General features: G+C 35.3%; 4 protein-coding genes across 4 annotated transcripts; 2 read left to right on the top strand and 2 right to left on the bottom strand.

The window, feature by feature from the left end:
• Positions 1–2,726: 2,726 nt before the first annotated feature.
• Positions 2,727–4,472, bottom strand: LOC130054911 (uncharacterized). Its single transcript, XM_056166011.1, has one exon. It carries the CDS (start codon positions 4,470–4,472, stop codon positions 2,727–2,729), a length of 1,746 nt encoding a protein of 581 aa, XP_056021986.1.
• Positions 4,473–8,077: 3,605 nt separating this feature from the next.
• LOC125652690 (uncharacterized) lies at positions 8,078–10,303 on the top strand. Its single transcript, XM_048882046.2, has 4 exons — positions 8,078–8,174; positions 8,273–8,393; positions 9,572–9,655; positions 10,106–10,303. The coding sequence occupies exons 1-4, from the start codon at positions 8,095–8,097 to the stop codon at positions 10,208–10,210; spliced, it is 390 nt and encodes a 129-aa protein (XP_048738003.2). The 5' UTR covers positions 8,078–8,094; the 3' UTR covers positions 10,211–10,303.
• Positions 10,304–11,194: 891 nt separating this feature from the next.
• Positions 11,195–12,955, bottom strand: LOC125652689 (elongation factor Tu, mitochondrial-like). The gene has a single exon (XM_048882044.2). It carries the CDS (start codon positions 12,662–12,664, stop codon positions 11,273–11,275), a length of 1,392 nt encoding a protein of 463 aa, XP_048738001.1. The 5' UTR covers positions 12,665–12,955; the 3' UTR covers positions 11,195–11,272.
• A 2,172-nt stretch (positions 12,956–15,127) lies between these two features.
• On the top strand, positions 15,128–19,780 carry LOC125651768 (uncharacterized). The gene is made up of 10 exons (XM_048880523.2): positions 15,128–16,321; positions 16,476–16,535; positions 16,682–16,734; positions 16,933–17,077; positions 17,218–17,407; positions 17,636–18,051; positions 18,177–18,291; positions 18,389–18,527; positions 18,636–18,860; positions 19,053–19,780. The coding sequence occupies exons 1-10, from the start codon at positions 15,479–15,481 to the stop codon at positions 19,165–19,167; spliced, it is 2,301 nt and encodes a 766-aa protein (XP_048736480.1). The 5' UTR covers positions 15,128–15,478; the 3' UTR covers positions 19,168–19,780.
• Positions 19,781–21,497: the final 1,717 nt, after the last annotated feature.

The raw sequence follows: 21,497 nt of genomic DNA, 5'->3' as shown, positions 1-21,497 counted from the left end.
CCCTCCCAGTGGCATCACGTGTCTACCCACTTTCTGCACTTTGCACCACTGTGAAGCTTTTAACTTCCATTCCCAGATGCCGAGACAGATATTCAAAGCACTCTTTGCTACACTACATGTATGTGTATGACTGTATATGTATCGGTCTATTAAAGGAATCATTTGTTTTTAATATAATGGTTTATTTTGAGATGTTCATATGACTTCCATAATCAATACATTGTTAAAATGTCTTTTTGAAATATCTTACAAGAGGCCCATAGGCCTTATTAGTCACTTGGCTATAATGATTTTCCTGGTACAAGTTTTAATCAACTTCTTATATCACACAAAACTTTCTGACTTCAGAATTTTGTAATTTTTTTTTTTTTTTTGTATAATTTATAATTTATTTATTTTTTCCCAGAAATATTGACATAAGACAAAAGAACATTTGTCATTTTTTCTAACCACTTTCACACACTTTCATACTCGCACTCATACCTTTGTTGGTAAGTGCTTGCATTTTTTATATAATTGTAGAAGAAAAAATGATAACAATACTGAATAAATAAATAAAAGTACATGTGGCTTCAAAAGTAGAAAAAAAAAATTGCTTAAAATAGCAAAATTATGATTTTTTTTATGTTGTCAAAAAGTGTTTTCCATACATGCCAGATACTTTCAAATTTTTGTATTTCTAAGTTCTGATACGCAATACATTTTCCAACCTTGTATTTGTTGTATAGATAGAACAATAATTCCAAGAATCTTGGCAATTTGGTTTTTTTTTCAAATAAGATAAAAATGGTTTTGTATATAGGATCTGTTGCCTTTCGACAATGGGAGTTCACCTAATAACTTAAGATACGATGCTTCTGTTTCACTTTTATTCCATTGTAAACTTGACTTGTGAAGTATTTGTAAGTTACAATCTTGGAACTCTCTTTTAATGGAGGTATGTATACTTGTAGTTTGGAACGCTGCACAAACGCATATGTACATGTTAGCCCCCCCCCCCTCTTTTTTGTAAGGATACACTGAGATCTATTTAAAGGCCTAGACTTTCTCTAGCTGATCATTTGATGTCAAGCTTACGGTAAAATAATTTCATATTACATAGAATCAATATAAAGTGGTATGGTTAATTTTTGGCATGTGTAGCAAACTATTTATGTTCAAATGATGTAATATTTAACCAGTTTGTTAGATATTCATAGTCAGTACAATATGAAATTGTTCTAATTTGTTCTCTGAAACTGGGATTATTATACATGTATAAAATTTCAAGATATCACCACATTGCTATCAAACAGAGGACTTGTACCCCGCCCCCCTTAAATCCTCTTGTGCGATCTACGTCACCCTGTAGTATTTTCCCTTTGAACAACGAGGTGATCGAGGCGATTGTCAGAACATCCCCTACTCTGAGCTTAGTAAAAAATAAATGTATTTCGTTTATAATTATGTCAGGTGTGCATATAGAGGTGGGGGACAAATTCTTAACCCACCACCCCCTGAGCTTGGTAGAACATAGGTATATTTGCATATTTTTAATGCACGTATACTATGGCATGCCGTTTTTACATTTATTCCTTTTATTAAGATATTTCATAAACTTTATAAGATATCATATATATTATAAGATATTTCATAAATGAATCTTTATAAGATATCTTAAAATTTTTATGAGATAGCTTATAACTTTTATACGATATCTTATAAAAGAAAATTTATCAGATATCTCATATTTTATAAGATATCTCATAAATGAATCTTTATAAGATATCTTATAACTTTTATGAAATAGCTTATAACTTTTATACGATATCTTATAAAAGAAAGTTAATCAGATATCCCATATATTTTATAAGATATCTCATAAACTTTGATATATCTTGTTTAATATACAAAATATCTTATAAAGTTTATGAAATATCTTATATATTTTATGATATCTTATAAACTGTGCGATACCTTATAAAATATGAGATATGTTATAATCTTTCTTTTATACGATATCTTATAAAAGTTATAAGACATATTTATAAAATTTATAAGATATCTTAAAAGTTTATGAAATATTTTACATGAATAAAAATTCATTTATGAGATATCTTATAAAATATCTTATAAAGGTTATGAGATATCTTATAAAACATATCAGATATCTTATATGTTTTATAAAATATCTTATAAAAACAAATTTGTAAGATATATTCTATTTTTTATAAGTTATCTCATAAACTTTATAAGATATCTTGTTTGATATGTAAGTTATCTTATAACCTTATGAGATATCTTATACAATTTACAAGATATCTGATATATTTCATGAAATACTTTATAAAATGTAAATTAAAAGATACCTATATTATAAAATAAATTAGATATCTTATTGGAAATGGAAGATATTTCATAAACTATATAAGATAATATGGAATAAATATAAATATTGCGTGTCATGTATACTCCTGTCAAATACGGTACAATGTTCAGAGATTCTTAAGCATTGTTCTCGGCATCCTTTGCAGTTTTGTGATCAATTTTATTATGTACGTATCAGCTGTAGCGATATACTAGTAGTTACATGTGTTGTACTACATCTAGTCGTATTCTAGTCTTTCTTTTATTGCCAAAAATTGCAAGTGATGCAACTGGTAAAAAAGAAAACCAAGATGGCAACGTGATATACCTTTGTGAATAGTTTGTTTATAGGTAGACATTTTTTTAAATTATAGATATTTTTAATGATCACTGAAAATTGATAGAATGTTCTTCTTCTTCTTGTCGTTCGCCTCTACACTTGGATTTCTGCTTCCTCTACGAATCTGGTGGTCTTCTGTAAGTCCTCCACTGTTCCAAATAGCTTTTCCTGGATGGTTGTTGGTAATGGCCATATCCTTTGTCTCAATGCCTGATGGTTCTTGCATGTCTAGAATATGTGTTGTATCTTGTTCTGCCTCACCACAGGGACACATTGGGGATGGTACCACTTTCATCACTCTGTTCAGATGTTTGTTTAGTCTATTGTGTCCTGTCCCCAGTCTGAATATGACAGTTTGTTCAGGTCTCGACAGATGGTGGTAACTGTCTTGATGGTTGGATTTTCTGTACAGAGATTTTATTATGGTTTTCATCTCTGCAAGGCAGACTGGGTTTTCCTCCTGTTGTTGTCCAGCACCTTGTTTTGCGAGAATGTCAGCTTGTTCATTACCATAGACTCCACAGTGCGAAGGGATCCATTGTAGCACTGTTATGCGACTTTTAATGTTAAATAGCGCCTGTTCTAGTGATGGTAGCTTGTTGTTTGTCAATCCCTGTAATACAGACAGAGCATCTGTAAGGAAAACAACTGGAGTTGTGATATTGACTTTGTCTGTGATGGTATGTGCAGCATGACTGATGGCTTTTTCTTCAGCTTTATAGTTGGAACAATGCAAGCCTGTTGGTATTGCTTCAGATTGTCGCTCTCCATTTGGATATTGGATGTATATACCAGCCCCTCCGTTTTTTATTGCATTTGTGGCTGATCCGTCCGTGAATACTCTTATCCAAAATTCAGAGGGGTACTGTTCTTCTAGCATGGTCATAGTGTGAGTTTTCTTTACAATATCAGATTGTTCATCTTTGGATGTGATGTTTGGTACTGATGTCTGAATGCTGACATTTCTCAGTTTATCTTCAGTAGGGTAGTCATTTACAGAAAAGGCTATAGGTTTGACTTGCTTTGGTAGCGATTCATGATGTTCTCTTTGTAAAGCTCTTGTCTCTAATACAAAACTTGATCTTTTCAGTCTGCCTGATGAGAGTTGCGTTAGTCTATTATTCATTGGGTGATCTTCAGTACAGCAGTATTTTGCGGCTTGTAACATTGCATTGCACTCTCTTCTCTTACTTAGCGGAGTTATGTTTGTTATCTCCTCCATACTACTATGTATTGGGGTTGACTTCATGGCACCTGTGATGATTCGTAGTGCCTGGTTCTGTACTTTGTCTAAGGTCTGTAGGTGGGTTTTTGCTGCTGTCATCCATGAGGTAGATCCATATTCGAGATGTGGACGAACATTCCCCTGGTAAACTGATTTTAATATTTTTTCATTGGCACCCCAATTTGTTCCTGCCAATTTCCTCATGATGCTTAGTTTTCTTCTTGCTTTTGCTTCAGCTGATGTTATATGCTGCTTCCATGTCATTCTTTTATCAAAGGTTACTCCAAGATATGTTTGTTGGTCTTCAATCTCTAGTGATGTGCTGCCCAGATTAAGCTGTACAGATTGGTTTTTCTGGGAGAGTGAGAACAGAGTTCCAGTTGTTTTTTCTCTGTTGATTGTAACACACCATTGCTCAGCCCATGTCACTACCCTGTCTAAAGCAGTTTGTATTCTGTATTTTGCTGTGGTTGTATATTCCTCTGAGCACCAGAGAACAAGATCGTCTGCATAAAGGGCTGTGCGTACACCTTTTGGTAGCTGTTGAACAAGATCGTTCATATAGAGGATAAAAAGGGTCGGCGGGAGTACTCCTCCCTGTGGAACCCCTTGTCGTAGAAGGACTTTTTTCCACACTGTCCATCAACCAAAACTTTGGCTTTTCTGTTGTTCAAATATGATTTGATCCATTTGTACATTCTACCACCGATTCCAGATCTGAGCAATTTTACTAGTAGTCCATCTTTCCATACTTTATCAAAGGCTTTTTGTAGATCTATGAATACAGCAAGTGTTACTTTTTTGGCTTGGAAGGCATCTTCAATAACCTGTGCTAGATGTGTTGTCTGGTCTTCTGTACTTTTGTATTGTCTAAAGCCTGCTTGTTCATGTCCAATGATCTTCTCTGATTCTAAATCGACTTGCATGCGCTTGTTGATTATACGTTCTATCAGTTTACAGCAACTGCTTGTTAGGCTTATAGGGCGGTAGCTGGAAGCTTTTGACTTGTTCTTTCCTCTCTTTAGTATTGGGATCATTATAGCATCTTTCCAACATTGTGGTACTTGTCCTTGAATCCAACTTAGATTGAAGATATCAAGCAGTGTTTTCAGTGCTGAGTTACCAAGGTGTTGTAACATCTCATTGGTGATGTTGTCGGGACCTGGATACTTTTTCTTTTTCAACTTTTTTAAAGATCTTTTCAATTCATCAATTGTGATCTCTCTCTGCATTATGTCATGTGTAGCTTGTTTTGATCTCTCTCTTTCTTCTTGTCTTGCTTCTTTTTTAAGAGATGAAGGAATGTTCGTATCACTCTCAGTCTGGTAACCTTTTGCAAAAGCATTTGCTGCAGTTTCGCCAGTGGTTGTTTGTCCTTGATGTTCTAGCGTGATGGTAAGGCCTCTATTTCCTTCATCATTAAGAGCTTTTGTCAAATTCCATAGCTTTTTTGAATCCTTTTCCATATTGAGAGATGCTGTCTTTTCTCTCCATCCACGTCTCTGGCATTGAAGCTTAGTTCTTAGGTGGTTTGCTTTCCTTTGTTGGAGCTTGATGTTATTTTCTTGACTTGGATTTGCCTTGGCCTGTTCTCTTGCTGTTGTGAGTGCATCATGTGTTTGTTGGATTTCATTGCACCAGTATGGCTTGTAGTCTTTTCTCACACCCCTTGGTATACTCTCTTTTGCTGCTTTCACTATGCTTGCATTGAATATCTTGACAACATTGTTGATGTTCTTGCCTTCTATTTCTATGTCTTTTGTGAGTTGATCAGTACATGTTTCGAATTTCTTCCAGTTTGCTTTCTTATAATTCCATCGAGGTGGGGGAGCATGCAAAGGTATTCCTGTTTCTTTGATGGATAGTATAACAGGTCGATGGTCACTGCCTCCTAACTGATCACATACTTTTCTGCTGATATTCCTATGCACGTCACCTGAGCAAAAAGCCAGATCTGGTGTAGTTGTTGTGTGCCATCGACGTGAGTAGAAGGTAGGAGTATCAGTTGGATCATTGATGAGAATAAGGTGGTGTTTATCTTGCCAATCTTCTATGTCTTCTCCTCGTTTATCTAATGTGTTGTACCCCCAACTCTGAGATTGGCTGTTAAAGTTTCCTGCAATAATAAAATTGCTGTCAGATGTATGTATGGTATCTAATGAGAGCTTCTTATCATTTGGACAAGAGTAGTTAATAATGTTGATGGTGCGATCCTTGATGGTAACTTTCACTTCGAGATATTCAGCTTCCTTCATATAACGAATGGTCTCTCTGGCGTTTATATTGTTTCTTATCAGTGTCATCACACCCCCTTTCTTTCTTTCTTTTCTATCACTTCTGAAAACTTGGTATCCTCTAATTTTTAAATGTTTACTTTCCTGTAAGTGTGTCTCTTGGATACAACATATGTTGACGTTGTTTTCATGAAGAAAAAGCTGCAGTTCTTGTCTTTTGTTAGATACTCCTTCTGCATTCCAGTGCATGATGTTAATTACTGGTTGTTCTTTCTGTTTTGGGTTGTTCTTTTGGCCAGTAGCTTTCCTTGACCGTCCCCTGGCTCCACGAGACGAAATCAAGGTACCTCCAGTAGCATTGGTTGGGCTCCTTCGAGGTAGGGAGCCCGGCACTGCACCTGCCTGGTGGGATATCACAGGGCGAACACCATATCGATTAGTTGCGATTCCACGTGTCATAATGGCTGTAAATGCGTGGTGTTGTGGTCTGTTAAAGTGCACCAGTTATGGCCCAATCACCTCCGACTTCAGCACTTAGGGTTTCTGTTAGGGTTACCTCTCCCTTAGCCTTTCTCATAAATGGGTATCCACAAGGCAGCAGAGCTATTTGACCCATTGCTGGGACAAGGCTGATGAGTGCTAGGGCATATCCACACGCCGGTGGGCCTACACACTGCATCTCTGGGGCCCTTGCTGCTCCGAGATCCCCTTTCAATTTAGCCTGAGATACTAGATTCCAGTTGATGTGCATTGCCACGGGGAGGCATTGAAAGGAGTCTTGGTAGTGTAGAGGCTTTGTACTGGCAAGGCAAGATTTACGCACTCGACTCACCATTTCACCTACAAGTAAGCTAGCCAGCGGCAGCAGTAGATCTACAATTTTGATCCCCGCCACACTAGACGCATTTCATTACCCTGTGGTGAGACACCAACATGTTCCATTCATTTACTTACTGAAGAGTCACTGAACTGTATCAGGAAACTAGTGGAAAAAACATCGAGTACCTGTGTTTCTGCTGCATAAGTTAATAGAATGAATGGTTTTCTAATTTTGTACACTGATAAATAGTTCGGGGAAAACAGATCTAGGCGAAATAGAACATATTAATCTTTTTCCAATCAAGGGGCAGCATGAAAATATATACTTGCAAAGAAAAAGAAGCAGTGGCCTATTTAAGGGGGGGGGGGGCGCAGCCGGCGCCCCCCCCCCTAAAATTTTCAAATTTAAGGTAAATCGTGGTATCTTGTTTAGAAAAATATACTAAACGATAAAAGAAGCAATGATTTCTTCTACTCCCGGAGAAATAAATGACAAAATCGTTTGATTTCTTGAATAACTTCATTGGGAGAACTTAATTGTTTTCCAAAAACCCTTAAAATTTGCGTCATATTATTAATTTCACCTTATTAGAAATGATAGAAAATAGTACAAATGACTAAATAGAAGACATATTTCAAACCCTCTAAAATCTGTAAAATCCAGGAGCTTCCGCGGGCTTCGCCCCCTGGGCCCCCACCTCAAGGCGGCCCCCAGACCCCCTGCCTCATAAAGTGGTTCCCCCCGTAACTGCATGCAATTCCTGGACCCACCCCTGAGAAGTGATTACATAACTCATAGTTTATAGTGTTGATATTGTTAATTGCATATATTGTTCAAAATAAATTTCCCAGTTACATTTAGAATAGATGGCTTTTCAGGACACAATAATATATACATGTACATGTAGTCTCAAACTCCCCGTCGAGGCCTCATTACGTCACCTACGAATAGATGGTTTGTGAGCAAACGAACTCTGGTGGAAGTTTGCATGTAGTCTATGCAAACTTTTATTCAACAGTTAAATTATCGGTACTATTGTGACGTCATAATTATATTGTATATTTGTCAAAGACGGTGACGTCACAATGTGAGACATCACAATGAAAGCGCAATGAAATTTTCTAAAGCGATGAGAATTTTCGGCTATTTCACTTCTAAATTGGCGGCAATCCCCATTTTACTCCACCCTCTTTATGAGGTTATCAAATGGTATGTACGAAAGCGTGAGTCTTTCAAATCTTCAGATCTTTTTTTTTTTTTTATGGTGGAAATTCTGTACAGTCCATTTCTAATTTGTTATATTTCAGCAATGAACCAGACATATCGTTCTGGGATGCCTTATCTTTCATGGATTATGCAGCATGTGACAGCAGCGGGTCAGCATGTGACAGTGCTATTGCTAGCGAGATCGATGCAAAAACATTCCTTGTGAGTATTACATCAGTTAACAGGGGCGTAGCTAGGAATATTTTAATGTGTAGCTAGGCCCGAAAGATGAAACTAAAGGTTTTACTGAGGAGCGAAGCTGAGAAGGGGGGGGGGGGGGGTCGAGGGGTTACCCCCGAGAAAATTTTGAAATATTAGGACTTGCTTGCACTTCTCGGAACATCAAAATGATTGCAATAGACATTAAATATTATACAACTTTTAACAAATTTCGAGTCATTGTGATCACCAAAGTTTAGAAAATATGTAGAATACATTATAAAAAGAAAAGGTCCGACGGAATGATATTTTTATATCGGATTTTAAAGACTGGAAATATATATGAACATCTTATATTTTGCAAACATTTATGGACAAAAATGTGTTTTGAAAATTAAAAGAACTGTGTATGCACGTGCCTACTCGAGCCTAACGAAGCTACGCCCCTAGTTAAAGAAGGGGGAACGGACGGATATGATGGGTGGGCAGAGATCCACATCTCCAACTTCCTCCCTATCCTTTTATCTCCCTCTGCCAGCCCCTTCTATTCCCTTTCCCCAACCTGGATCTTCAAACATTGACCCCCCCCCCCCACCCCCCACAAATCACAAGTTGCTGACTAGCTCAGTGGAGGATATAACTATATATGTAGATCAAACGTTTCAGTCCAGTACGAAAAGTATATATTTCCAAAAATGAGATTTTCCCAAAATATAATACACGACTTAAAAATTGGACCAGTGCCAAATTAATATAAACTCAAATAATTGAAATCTCATTCATTACTTGAAGGTGTCATCAATTTCAAATTATTGTACATACCCTCCATTTTTCATTCACATCAACTTTCTTGGGTGTAGCATTCCTCATTAAAGATTTGAGTTTATGTGAATTTTGAGCTCCAGAAAACATGTACTCTGCCCCAAAACAATTTTATTAGATTTGTTAACATCACTTGTGCTTGGTGTTTTACAAAAATTGTCTTCCTATTTTGTAAAGAAACTATTCAGCACTATTGAGTAGTTTATTTACAGAAAGACATTATTTAAAAAAAAAATGAAGTATTAAATCTATTCAAAACGTCAAACATCTGTGGTTAACATCTACTCCCATGATGAAATATTAACTGCACATACAGGATTTTCCCTCTCTAATTATATTTTTTCCCTATTTTTAAACAGGGAATTGTCTGTCTTGTTTTGCTGGAGATGGCATACATTTGGCTGATGTACAAGGAATTTAAAAGTCCTCCGCCCATCAAAAAAGTATGTATACACTTCATACAATTTCATGTGAGCGTCCTACACTAGATAATGAATTATTTGAATTCCAAATATGACAACCAACTGCTATCTGTTCATGGTACATGTAGATGAGAGTATGCATATCGGACACTTGACATGCAATGAAGCACAGATTCACATATTCCCTTGAATGTTGCTAAATGTTCTTGTTCATTCAGTTAAACCTGCTCATTTGTACGCAGTGGCAATCAACTGAGCCAGTGACAATAAGCTGTCCTACACCTATTTCGGAATTTTATTAAACTTTATGGAGCTGAAATGATTCTGAAATCATAAAATTTACCGGTTACATGTATTAAATCATATTTTAATTACATTTTGTACTAGTTTTGTATTTTTGTTATTCATAATATGTATAGCAAAGTAACATTATTATAATACTTGTTCATGTTTTCATAATTTTGCCCATAGCAACCTAATCATGCTGATGGGGCAAACAGCAGTGGGGTAAATGTGGAGTGGATTGAAGGCGACTCCCAAGCAAGTACCAGTGAAGAAATCGAGATCAACTTGTAAAAATTACTGGATAGAAATGTTAATTCCATATTATGAAGATGTATATGTAACATAGAATGTAAATACAACACCAAATAAAGAATTCAAAATCAATATTTGTGTGCATCATATATACATGGAGTTTATCATTTCTCTATTAAATTACAGAAATGAGAGGATCATACAGTCCCATTTTCTGGAGAATTAAGTTCGACCCCTTTCTTTTTTTCCCATCAAAATATTTAGATATATGACACGTTATCCATAGGTGCCTGTTCTTTGCAGTGGGATAGATCAAACAAATTTGAACTGATGTCTTATTCTACTGAATCCAACAAGAGGCCCATGGGCCTTATCAGTCACCCGAGTATTAGTTAAAATTATCACTTGTCCCAAGGGACATGAAATCTAGAAAATAATTTCCTGTTCTGAATATCTAAGCTAAATTCTAATATTCAGCAACAGTATAAAACAAGATGTTTACATAATATGATATATATGTGACCACTAATTTGGACCCATCCTAGAGTCAAAACCCTGGGGTTGTGAAATTCACAATATTGGTACATCCTTTTCTGCTTTTCCTAAATTATACTGTATCATCAAACTTAAAGAAGTCTTTCAAATGATAAAGACAATAATCACGATCATAATTTTGGATCCAAAACCCTTACCCCTAGGATCATGAAATATACAATTTTGGTAAAGGACTACCTATTCGTTCTATATAGTTTCAATTTAGTATCAAAATCATTAAAGAAAATGTTTTACACATAAATATATATACCAAGTTTGGCCCCCACCCTGGAGTCTGAACCTCTACCCTGGGGTAGTATTGCTCACAGAATGAGAATAACACCAAAGATTTTTAAATCCAATTCTTGCATGCCAGATTTTTTAAATCCAATTCTTGCATGCCAGATTTTTTACTAAATCTAACAGTCTATACAATGAAATATATTGTCCCTTATAACTGATCCAATCTAGAGAACAAAACCTTCTGAGTGGCAGTTTTCAAAATCTTTACATAAAATTTACATGTTTTATTCACACACATGTACATTGTAATCATTTTTTAAAATATCACTTTCTTTTCCTTTTTCCCTCTATCTTAACTGAAGGTTGAGGCTTTAGAAAAGTAAAACCTTTGATTTCAACATCAAGAGGAGGTAAAATTTCTGTCACAATTCCAGTCACAGAGGAAATTCGATTTTCACGTATAGTGAACTGTTGTCCGACCTTTAAAATCATTGGCTGTCGTAATAATATTTTAACATCCGCAGTGTCCCCTGGCATTAACATAGGTAGGTCCTCTGGCAAATATATGATACATCCCATAGACCACAATGAACAAAATAGTTGCTGTTGATACTCATTTCTAACTGGTTTTGTACGACCTCCTTCCTCTCTTGTTAGGACATACACTTTGGCACAGAAATGGGAATGCTGAGTGGCTGTATTTGGTTTCACTAAAAACATACCACGGTTAATGTTAGTCTGTTTTATGCCTTTCAAAAGAACTCCAGCATTTTGCCCTGCAAAAAGCTTTGGTACAGATTCATGAAACACTTCAATATCGGTTACTGAACTGTGGATGGAAACACCCTGCCCTATGATTTCTGCAGCATCACCTTTACTTATTACACCATCTTTTAATGTTCCGACGACAACTGTGCCTCGACTTGGAATTTTTACTGCTGATTCTATGGGTAAAACAAATGGGGCTGACAAATCTCGATCTGGTATTGGAATATATTCATCAAGAATGTTGACTAACTTCAAAATAGATTTTTTCCCAATCTCTTCATTTTCACCATTCAATGCACTTAATGCAGATCCTCGAATAACAGGAACTTCAGAACCTTTATATCCGTATTCATCCAGTAACATTTGGACTTCAATTTCACAAAGCTCTGCCATTTCTTCATCTGCAGCATCAACTTTATTAATATAAACCACTATATGTTTGACACCAATTTGTTTGGCAAGTAGCACATGTTCACGAGTTTGGGGCATAGTGCCATCTGTTGCAGCCACAACAAGAATAGCTCCATCCATCTGTGCTGCTCCTGTAATCATGTTCTTTATAAAGTCTATATGGCCTGGACAATCAGTGTGAGCATATTGCCGTTTGGTTGACTCGAAACTAATGTGAGCAGCGTTTATGGTAATTCCTCTTTTCTTTTCCTCTGGTGCTTTGTCGATTTCATCAAATTTCACAGTTTTCGTTGTTCCTAATTCTTCTGATAAAACTTTGGTAATTGCGGCCGTAAGAGTTGTTTTCCCGTGGTCAACATGTCCTATAGTTCCAACATTGCAAAACGGTTTATCATTGAACTTTGAGAACGAGAGAGAGAATGCTCTTACAAAATCATTACTGTATCTAGTGTGTGTTGTCAACATTCCCATCTCTGACACAAAACGTGACTTCAATCTACCATGAAGAGTTAGCAATTTATGTAAACAACGTGCCATGCTTCAACCGCCGATGACCTTAAACTTCCGGTGTAATAGATTTAGATAATTTGGACGTGGAATGGTTCCTGTATGTCCCTTAGTTTTGAGGTGCTCACATAAGACACAACTGAATGTTTATTGTTTCAACAATGAAAATGCAACAATGATAGGTAATGATTAGAAGAATAATTATTTTTATACATTGTAACAACAAAATCAACCCATTCGTTTTTAGCTCACTTTTAGAGAGATATCTTCAGTTCATCATATCCACAATCAATAATCTCTTTAATTGAATTGTTGCTCTTTTTAAAAGAATCCATGTGAGCATTAATTCCTTAAACAAAATCGTTGTAAATAATTAAAGATATCTTCATTTCAATTAAAGGGATCATCAAATCATTTATACCGAGCTCCAAATTAAATTTTACCCTTCACAGTCCCCACGATTTAGGATTTGAACTTGGGGCAAACTAACACATATTTATTAGTTTGCTTTTTATCATTGCTTATTTATTTATTTATTCAATTTTGCTTGTCAAGACTTTTAGACAATTGTGAGATCGCCTTTTCCACCCGTGCAGAACTATACACTGAAAGCAATGACAATGAATATAATAACAAGTTATCTTTTAAAAGAGTAATGGCAACTTATGGAAGTTTTGCTATATATGACCAGTTAGAAGAAAGTTTGTATATTACAATATCATCTTAAAGTAGCCCCCCCCCCCCTCCCGTTATTTGAGTTTGACTTATTTTGGGTTCAGATCATCTTCGCTAGCCAAGGGTTTTCGGTCCACTCCATGGGGAGCGGAGTGGACCGAAAACCCTTGGCTAGTGAAGATGGGTTCAGATTAGAAAAGCTGTATTAATTTCCACTTTAATATAAAGAGGATATATTCAATGTTTTGTTGTTGGATATAGAATGTACTGTGTGAAGAAACAAATTTAAAAATAACAACTTTTATTCAATGGATAAATTCCAGTATTTCACTGTAAGATAATGTAATAATGGTTTAATTTAATCAAAAACCAAAGAAAATGTATATGTTACAAACTTATCAAAAACGTTAACAGATGATGAATAGAAAATTGCACAATGATAATATTAATAATGTTCAACAGCATCATAAAACGTACATAAAAACTGGTTGAAATGACAAAATTTAAACGTTAAGGGAGTTAGATCTTCGGCTTTTGAGCACAACAGCGAAGGATTGTTTAACGTTGTTCCACCCTCCTGTGACGTCATAAGATTTCGCAAAGTCAATGATTTAATAAGATTTATGCATGAAAGGAACATAAATTTTGTTGGAGTCTTTTTCAATGCAAGGTGAAGATAACGAACAGTGATCAATCTCATAACTCCTACAAGCAATACAAAATAGATAGTTGGACAAACACGGACCCCTGGACACACCAGAGGTGGGATCAGGTGCCTAGGAGGAGTAAGCATCCCCTGTTGACCGGTCACACCCGCCGTGAGCCCCATATCCTGATCAGGTAAACGGAGTTATCCGCAGTCAAAATCAGTGTACCAAGAACGGCTTAACAATCGGTATGAAACACGTAGTTATTGTAAAAAATCCTGTTAACCATGAAATATTTCAAAAATCTAACTTATATATAGGCTATATGAATAATCAATTATATGTTTGAAAATATTGAATCCAGGGGCAATAACTCTGTTTTCATAGAATCCTTTATCAAGTCCATTATGCTATAGATTTCCTTTATTTTTCACAAACATTTTGTATATTTTTTAAAGAAACAGTTTCATGAAATTGTTATGGATACTATCATATCGTTTTAACCAGTTTTTGGGAAACTGTTTAAGGAAAATTGTAATTTTCTGACGTTGATAACACTGAGGTATATATATGTGTGCTAATTGATAAAGATTTTATTAATAATGCAACATACTTATTTTATCATTTTTATTTGTTACTAAGATGTATTATTTGAAGAATCAATAATCAAATATAAGATTGAACCTATAATTTTAGAAGGATGAAATTACCTTGATCATAAAGTTCTAAATATGCATGATTTTACAGTTTCTGTTTTATCGAATGGATCGTCAATTTGCATATCCCTATACTTGTATTTCAGTTTTATGATTTATGATACAAATAGTTGAGACCTGGAACTAATTCAAATGTTTTAATTCATTAACTTGGTTGATACATTTTTTCCGAACAGAATACCGATTCCTTAAATTGTTGTATCAATATGATAGCCAATGATAACTACATATACAGCCAATAATTCAAAACCTCAAATGATCTAGAAACCTCCCACATTCTAAGTTCCATTTTCAGTTTTAAGACAAGACTTTACATGTATATTTACCACAAAACACGAACTTTCCGCCACCATATTTGGGTTTCGGCTGTCGTTCGTATTAAGAGAAAAATATAGCAATCCGAACTTTTCCCGTATGTTTCGGCTTATGGACGTACTATGTTTACCTCTTGCCCAAAAACTTGCACAACTTCCTGTAAGCTGAATACATCGACGTCACATACCTAAAATTAGGCACAACACGCACAAAGGTGCTTGATAACAGTATAAATAGGACGACATACATATTGGCCCGAAGACTTTAGGCGTACGCGCCAGACCATTCAGCAAGGCTAAGCTCAATCTTTCAAACAAGTTAGTTTTGTTTTAGAACACACCACTTGTAGCAGTCTGCCAGTGTTGCGAAGTTCATTTTGCGGTGATATTTCAACAAAGCTGATTAGTGAGGGAAACTTACTTTGTGGTAAGAACTCTACAGCAAACCTGTTCTGCGAGAAAAACCCCACACCTGAAGTCGTTGTTCGTAGTATGCTAAATAGATCAAAATCACTTTGTCAATATTTCAATACTAAAAGTGGTTGTAAGTTTAAAGAGAACTGTAGATTTTTGCATTCTCCAACAAGTATTTCAAGTCCAGCAGTGGAAGAAAATCAAGAAAATGGAACGTCAGTAAATCAACAGGTGAATACCGATTCTCTTTCTGGTTCTGTATCTCAGCTGTCTTTTAATAACCAGAATCATGAAGCAGTAAGTAAGGAAACGAAGCCTTGTTTCACTTTTGAGAAGTACGGAAGTTGCAGATTTGGGAATAATTGTCGCTATCTTCATTCATTGCCAAAGGAATTGCATCTAAAGAAACCTAACTCGACCAAGAAATCAAAGACTGACAGAAAATCTAATAATGATTCCAAAAATCTTGGTCACCGCCAACAGACTCATGAAAAAAGACGTGTCTGCCACTACTATCAGGCAGGCTTTTGTCAGAAGGGGAACAACTGCAGATTTCACCATCCAGATGGCCTTGATCAAGTAGCTAATTTGGATGTCGTCCTACGAGAGGACAAGGAACAAGCAGAGAAAAGAGATGCCGATATTGAAAATGTGACATCAGCTGGCCAAAGCAATGATAAGAAGGATCAAAACAGAAAGTTTACACCAAAAGTGGGTCAGAAAAAAATTGTACCCAGACCAGTTCAGCCTGTGAAGGAGTTTCAGAGAGAAGGTTTACTGAAGAAAGAGGTTGAGAATCTCCGATCAACTGAAATCGAACAACTGAAAAAGAGACTGGCAGCTTCCAACTTGGAAGTCATTACTGACAGTGAAGACAGCTTTTGTGTGCAGTTTGATTTTTCATCCAGTGACCCAGATTGGGTAAGAATATACGTGAAATACTGCTATTTGTGAAAATTAGATCTCTTTATATTGTAAGATTGAAGAGTTTTTATCATTTTGCATGATAGCATTATATAATGTATTTCAAGTTGTTGTACAAACAAATGAAATATTTAACTTATTTTTATTATAGCCATATGATGTGGAAGTATTCAATTTAAAAGTCACTATACCAAAGGAATACCCTCTGAAGGTAAAACATCTCTCTTTAAATCTTTTAAAAAGATCATTAATGAGACCTCATATTCAGTAAATCTTTACTAAAACATACCTCTAGATTAAACATGCTCTAATTTTTCATCACTATTAAGCAACTATTGTAATATTATTGTTTTTCAGATGTTTGTTGTAAGACTTTCGGGTGAACAGAATTTACCTGAAACAGTACAAAGGTGCATATAATTTTCTGTTTGATTTCACTCTATCAAAAATTAGATCCTTTGATCTGCTCACAGTTTTCCACACAAGTTTAATGCAACAAGTATGGAAGTGATCTAACATCCAATTTTAATTGAGATTGATATTCAATATTTATATCCAGAAATCAAGTTAATGTCAGGCACTTAGGACTATTGTATTCTATCTTTAAGGTACATAGATATTTCTCTGGAGGACTGGATAAATACAAAACAGGCAGAGTTAATATCGGTGGGAACTGTCAGACTGGAGTTTAGACCTTTCATGAAATGGTTGGATAAGAACCTGGAATCTATTGTTACTGGTGCGCTGAAACAGGTGAATAATTGTAATGAATACAATGTATTAATGTCTTTTAATTCAATATGACTTTACTATTTTGAAAAATGAAAGCACAATATCTATGATCAATATGATGTAAAAGTGGTCCATAGAATGCAGCAAGTATTCTATTTCAGTTGAAGAAAGAGCTAGATGCCAAGGCAGCAGGGTTACAGTTTATCCCTGCATCCAAACTACAGGAAAAAGTCAAAGCAGCTGGTAGTGATGAAGATCAAGAAGAAGGTGAGGAGGAGGAAGGCGAGGATGAAAATAAAATGTTTGGAGGAATAGTCTACAGAAAAACAGAAGACGACTTCATTTACACAGGTATTTCACTATTCTGAATGTCAGAGATATATTATTTAGGGAGTTTATTTTCAGTCTTGATGGGAAAAGAAACCTTTTTTTTAAAAAACAATTTATAATGTATTTCTCAGAAGTGTTGTAAACATAGATGTTTTGTGCATAAAAGGCCAGCTATTTTTCATAATCCTATGCAGTCATCTTATTTGTGGTATTTACCATTTCAATCATCATTCATGTGTAAAATTTCAGGTCCACAGCAACAGAGTGACGAATCTGAATCGGAGGACGATGATTTAATTGATTCTGCCATCAGCGATAAAAAACCAGAGAGAGATGAAAGACGGGGAACTGAAATAAAGCTGAGGAACCTCACGCTGAAGGACAATGCTTCAACACTTACTTGTGGTACACTTAAAGTCATCATTCAGTGTGCCCGCTGTAAAAACAAGATGGATGTAAGCACACCCTCTGGGAGGCCAAACCTTGTGACTTGTGGGAAATGCAGCTACCCTCAGGTCATGACTTTCCGCTCAGCAATCATGCATCAGTTCTCCTCGGTAGTAGGCTATCTGGATTTGGATGGATGTATTCCATTTGATCTCATCCTTCAGGACTGCATGTTTAAGCTGGGGTGCTTTAGCTGCAACAAAGAAATGAAAGCCAAGGTATGATCATTTGCCAAATACATTTCAATATATTGCAGTGAATTACTACATGACAAATATCTGTTTATGTTTGCTGCCCTTTTTATGTGGATTCCTACTTACTTTATATTTCTAATTCAAAACAGAGTATGGCCTTTGGACAAGTTACTGAAACATGGTGTTCCAACTGTCACAGTAAAATGAAAGTATCTGCAGAATCTGTCCGTTTTGCTCAACTTCTTCCTTCAGAGCAAGACTTGGGTATGAATTGCAGATTAGTCTTCAACTTGTTGATTTTGTTCTGTTTACATATTTGCAGAATTCCATTTTTCTACCATGTTGAAATATTTCATTACAGTTTCAGAGGAAAGGGGTCTGCACAAAGTTCCAGTTTTGAAGCCAAAGAAAAATCTGAAAGAACCAGAGATCCAGCTGGGCTATCCTTTACCTAAAGATGGAACTTGTAAACACTACAAGAAAAGTTATCGCTGGTTCAGGTAAGATAATTTGTTGTCTTTAATAAAGTTCACTACTGAAAACTAGCATGCACATGCACCATTAGATCCATGTTGCTCATTATGTGGGTATTCCTATTTAACTTGCAGGTTTCCTTGTTGTGGTAAGTGTTACCCCTGCGACGTTTGCCACGAAGAGAAGGAAGGAGGCCATGAGATGGTCCTGGCTACAAGAATGATCTGTGGACACTGCTGTAGGGAACAACCCTTTGCTCTGGATAAGGCCTGTGTCGGCTGCAAGCAGTCAATGACACAAGTTCGTACCACTCATTGGGAGGGGGGGAAAGGATGCAGGGACAAAAGCAAGATGAGCAAGTGAGTAGTTAGAAAATATTAAAAGTGATATGGGTGTGCTCGTCCTATCTTTGATTACATCTGTGTCTGAATTCAAGTTGTAGATTATCTACACACAGATCATGATTAGATTTCAAGAATTGATCAAATGAATGACAGTAATGAGGTAAAACATAATTAGGTAAATCATTGTTTTAAATTGTCATTCGTTAGGAATGATGCTCAGAAATATGCAGGCCAGTCAAAAACTGTCTCCAGGAAGGCCCAGGACAAGCAGAAGTCCTCGACTGCAAAGAAGAACATCAAACTCCGTCACAGCAGTCACTAAATCAGACACTTCATTCAGTAATGAGGAAGTTGAATCCAATGGAGAGAAACGCTCCATTTGCTTTCCATGTACATGTAGTTTTCAAGATGTACTGTACACATATTTTTTTATAAACTGTAGGACTTCTACTTTGTAATAATTTTTGCATTGAATCAGTGATTTAAGCCTGTGAAATAACTTTGAAATGGACTGAATTCAAATTTTACAACTGAAATTCTTCAAAATAATTTTTGCATTGAATCAGTGATTTAAGCCTGTGAAATAACTTTGAGATGGACTGAATTCAAATTTTACTACTGAAATTCTTCAAAATAATTTTTGCATTGAATCAGTGATTTAAGCCTGTGAAATAACTTTGAGATGGACTGAATTCAAATTTTACTACTGAAATTCTTCAAAATAATTTTTGCATTGAATCAGTGATTTAAGCCTGTAAAATAGCTTTGAGATGGACTGAATTCAAAATTTTCAACATAAATTCCGGACAGTGTTTATTATTATGCATATTGTAAAGTAGTCATCATATTTGTATTTTTAGATACGTTTTGATAGTTTAATTGCAGATGTGTTGAAATGCATTGTATTTAGAAATAAAATTTTGGAAAGAATGACATTTGATTTCAAAGAATTAACATGTGAAATGCCAGTGAGTGCAGTTACGCATCGTTTTCTGAGTATTAGCTGTGGAATGAATGACATTCAATTTTACACGTGTCAAATGTAGCATTTGTGCAATCAGTTCATATAAATAATGATTGAAATATCACAAGTGAAACAATTGACAAAATGCACAGACTGGTATAAATTTCTTAAGGAGGTACTTTACATTGTCATAATGGCTGACTTCCTTTTAAAACATGGATGAAAATATGAATATTGGCAATATTTGTCCATTCATTTAAAAAGTTAACGTCTAGCTGAGTGGCTTAGTAGGTTAGCATATCGACTGCTGAATTGTAGGTCGCGGGTTTGAGTCCAGCATGGGTTAAATTTTTTTCGAATTGCTTTTGACTAAAACTGCATGTTTTGACTAAAAGTAAATTTGAAAATTTTCAATTTCAAAATATTGTTGTACATATCCTACACTTTTCATCTATATCAAATTTCTCTGGTGTAGCATACCTCCTTAAAAGGACAATGGATGGGATTGAATCACCTACAATCTCCTAAAATTTAATTTGGAGTTTGGTATACATGATCTCTTTAATAAAATTGAAGTTATCTTTCAATTTTGTATCAGGAATTAATGCGCACATCTCTTCTTTTAAAGAGAGCAACATTTCAATTAAAGAGATCGTAAATTCATTTGTGGATATGTAGAATTGAAGATATCTCTTATTAAATAATGACTCGCTCTATAAGAATTATTGCATGCACCAATTAAATTAATGATATCATTAATTCAATTGAAGAGGGCAATGATTCATTATGTGCATTGAATTGACACACACATTAAATTGATGCATGCAGTAAATTAATTGAAGAGAACAATGATTCAATTATTGTGTGTGCATTAATTGAATTGATCTGCAGATTAATTGAATTATTGTGCACATCAACTCAATAGCTAGTACATATGTATCATCAGTTCATTTGAAGAGAGGAACAATTCAATTGCCGTGCTCATCAATTCAGCAGAATTATTAATGCTTTCAAAATTCAATTAATATGCTCAGTAATTTTGATTTGAAGAGAACTGTAAATGAATCATTGCACGCATCAAAAGAATTGATGATATCTTCAATTTGAGTTTATGTTGATTAGGATCTCGGTTTCATACATATGAGCTTTTAAATCGACATTGTCTGTAATGCATTACAATAATATGTTGAATGAAAACAGTTGCTTTAAAGACACTCGTAGATGCATTTAACTTTCGCAGAAAGTAATGTTGTGAACTTCATAACACCGAGTAAATTTTATCAAGTTGACTCCAATTTAGAAAAGGAAGTGGTTGTAAATTTTCATGCTGTTATCTATCTGCAATGAATGCATGACATTTGGTATGATGAAACAAATATATGTACTGCATCATAATTGAAGATAAAAACAATGAAAACTTTTTACCCTCGAAAACCATTGTCAACTTCAGCTGTAACTCGGTTGACAATGTGTTTCTCAAGTTAAAAACCCTCAACTACATACACTATTATTTTAATGTTCAGGGTGAGATGTTGCACTAATTGGTAAGTTCAGAGTGATACACTGATTGGTAAGTTCAGAGTGATACAGTGATTGGTAAGTTCAGAGTGATTCACTAATTGGTAAGTTCAGAGTGATACACTGATTGGTAAGTTCAGAGTGATTCACTAATTGGTAAGTTCAGAGTG

Source organism: Ostrea edulis, chromosome 5, assembly GCF_947568905.1.
Source record: "Ostrea edulis chromosome 5, xbOstEdul1.1, whole genome shotgun sequence".
Lineage (NCBI taxonomy): Eukaryota > Metazoa > Mollusca > Bivalvia > Ostreida > Ostreidae > Ostrea > Ostrea edulis.
The sequence above is the reverse complement of the archived record's forward strand: the minus strand, read 5'-3'. Positions and strand labels throughout refer to the sequence as shown.

Bases quoted from the DNA above. Each gene is read 5' to 3' on its own strand.
- LOC125652690 (XM_048882046.2), top strand. From the start codon at position 8,095: ATGAGAATTTTCGGCTATTTCACTTCTAAATTGGCGGCAATCCCCATT. The intron at 8,394-9,571 runs GTGAGTATTACA...ATTTTTAAACAG, and splicing joins TCGATGCAAAAACATTCCTT to GGAATTGTCTGTCTTGTTTT. The intron at 9,656-10,105 runs GTATGTATACAC...TTTTGCCCATAG, and splicing joins GTCCTCCGCCCATCAAAAAA to CAACCTAATCATGCTGATGG.
- LOC130054911 (XM_056166011.1), bottom strand. From the start codon at position 4,472: ATGAACGATCTTGTTCAACAGCTACCAAAAGGTGTACGCACAGCCCTT.
- LOC125652689 (XM_048882044.2), bottom strand. From the start codon at position 12,664: ATGGCACGTTGTTTACATAAATTGCTAACTCTTCATGGTAGATTGAAG.
- LOC125651768 (XM_048880523.2), top strand. From the start codon at position 15,479: ATGCTAAATAGATCAAAATCACTTTGTCAATATTTCAATACTAAAAGT. The intron at 17,078-17,217 runs GTGAATAATTGT...ATTCTATTTCAG, and splicing joins TTACTGGTGCGCTGAAACAG to TTGAAGAAAGAGCTAGATGC. The intron at 18,528-18,635 runs GTAAGATAATTT...TTTAACTTGCAG, and splicing joins AAAAGTTATCGCTGGTTCAG to GTTTCCTTGTTGTGGTAAGT.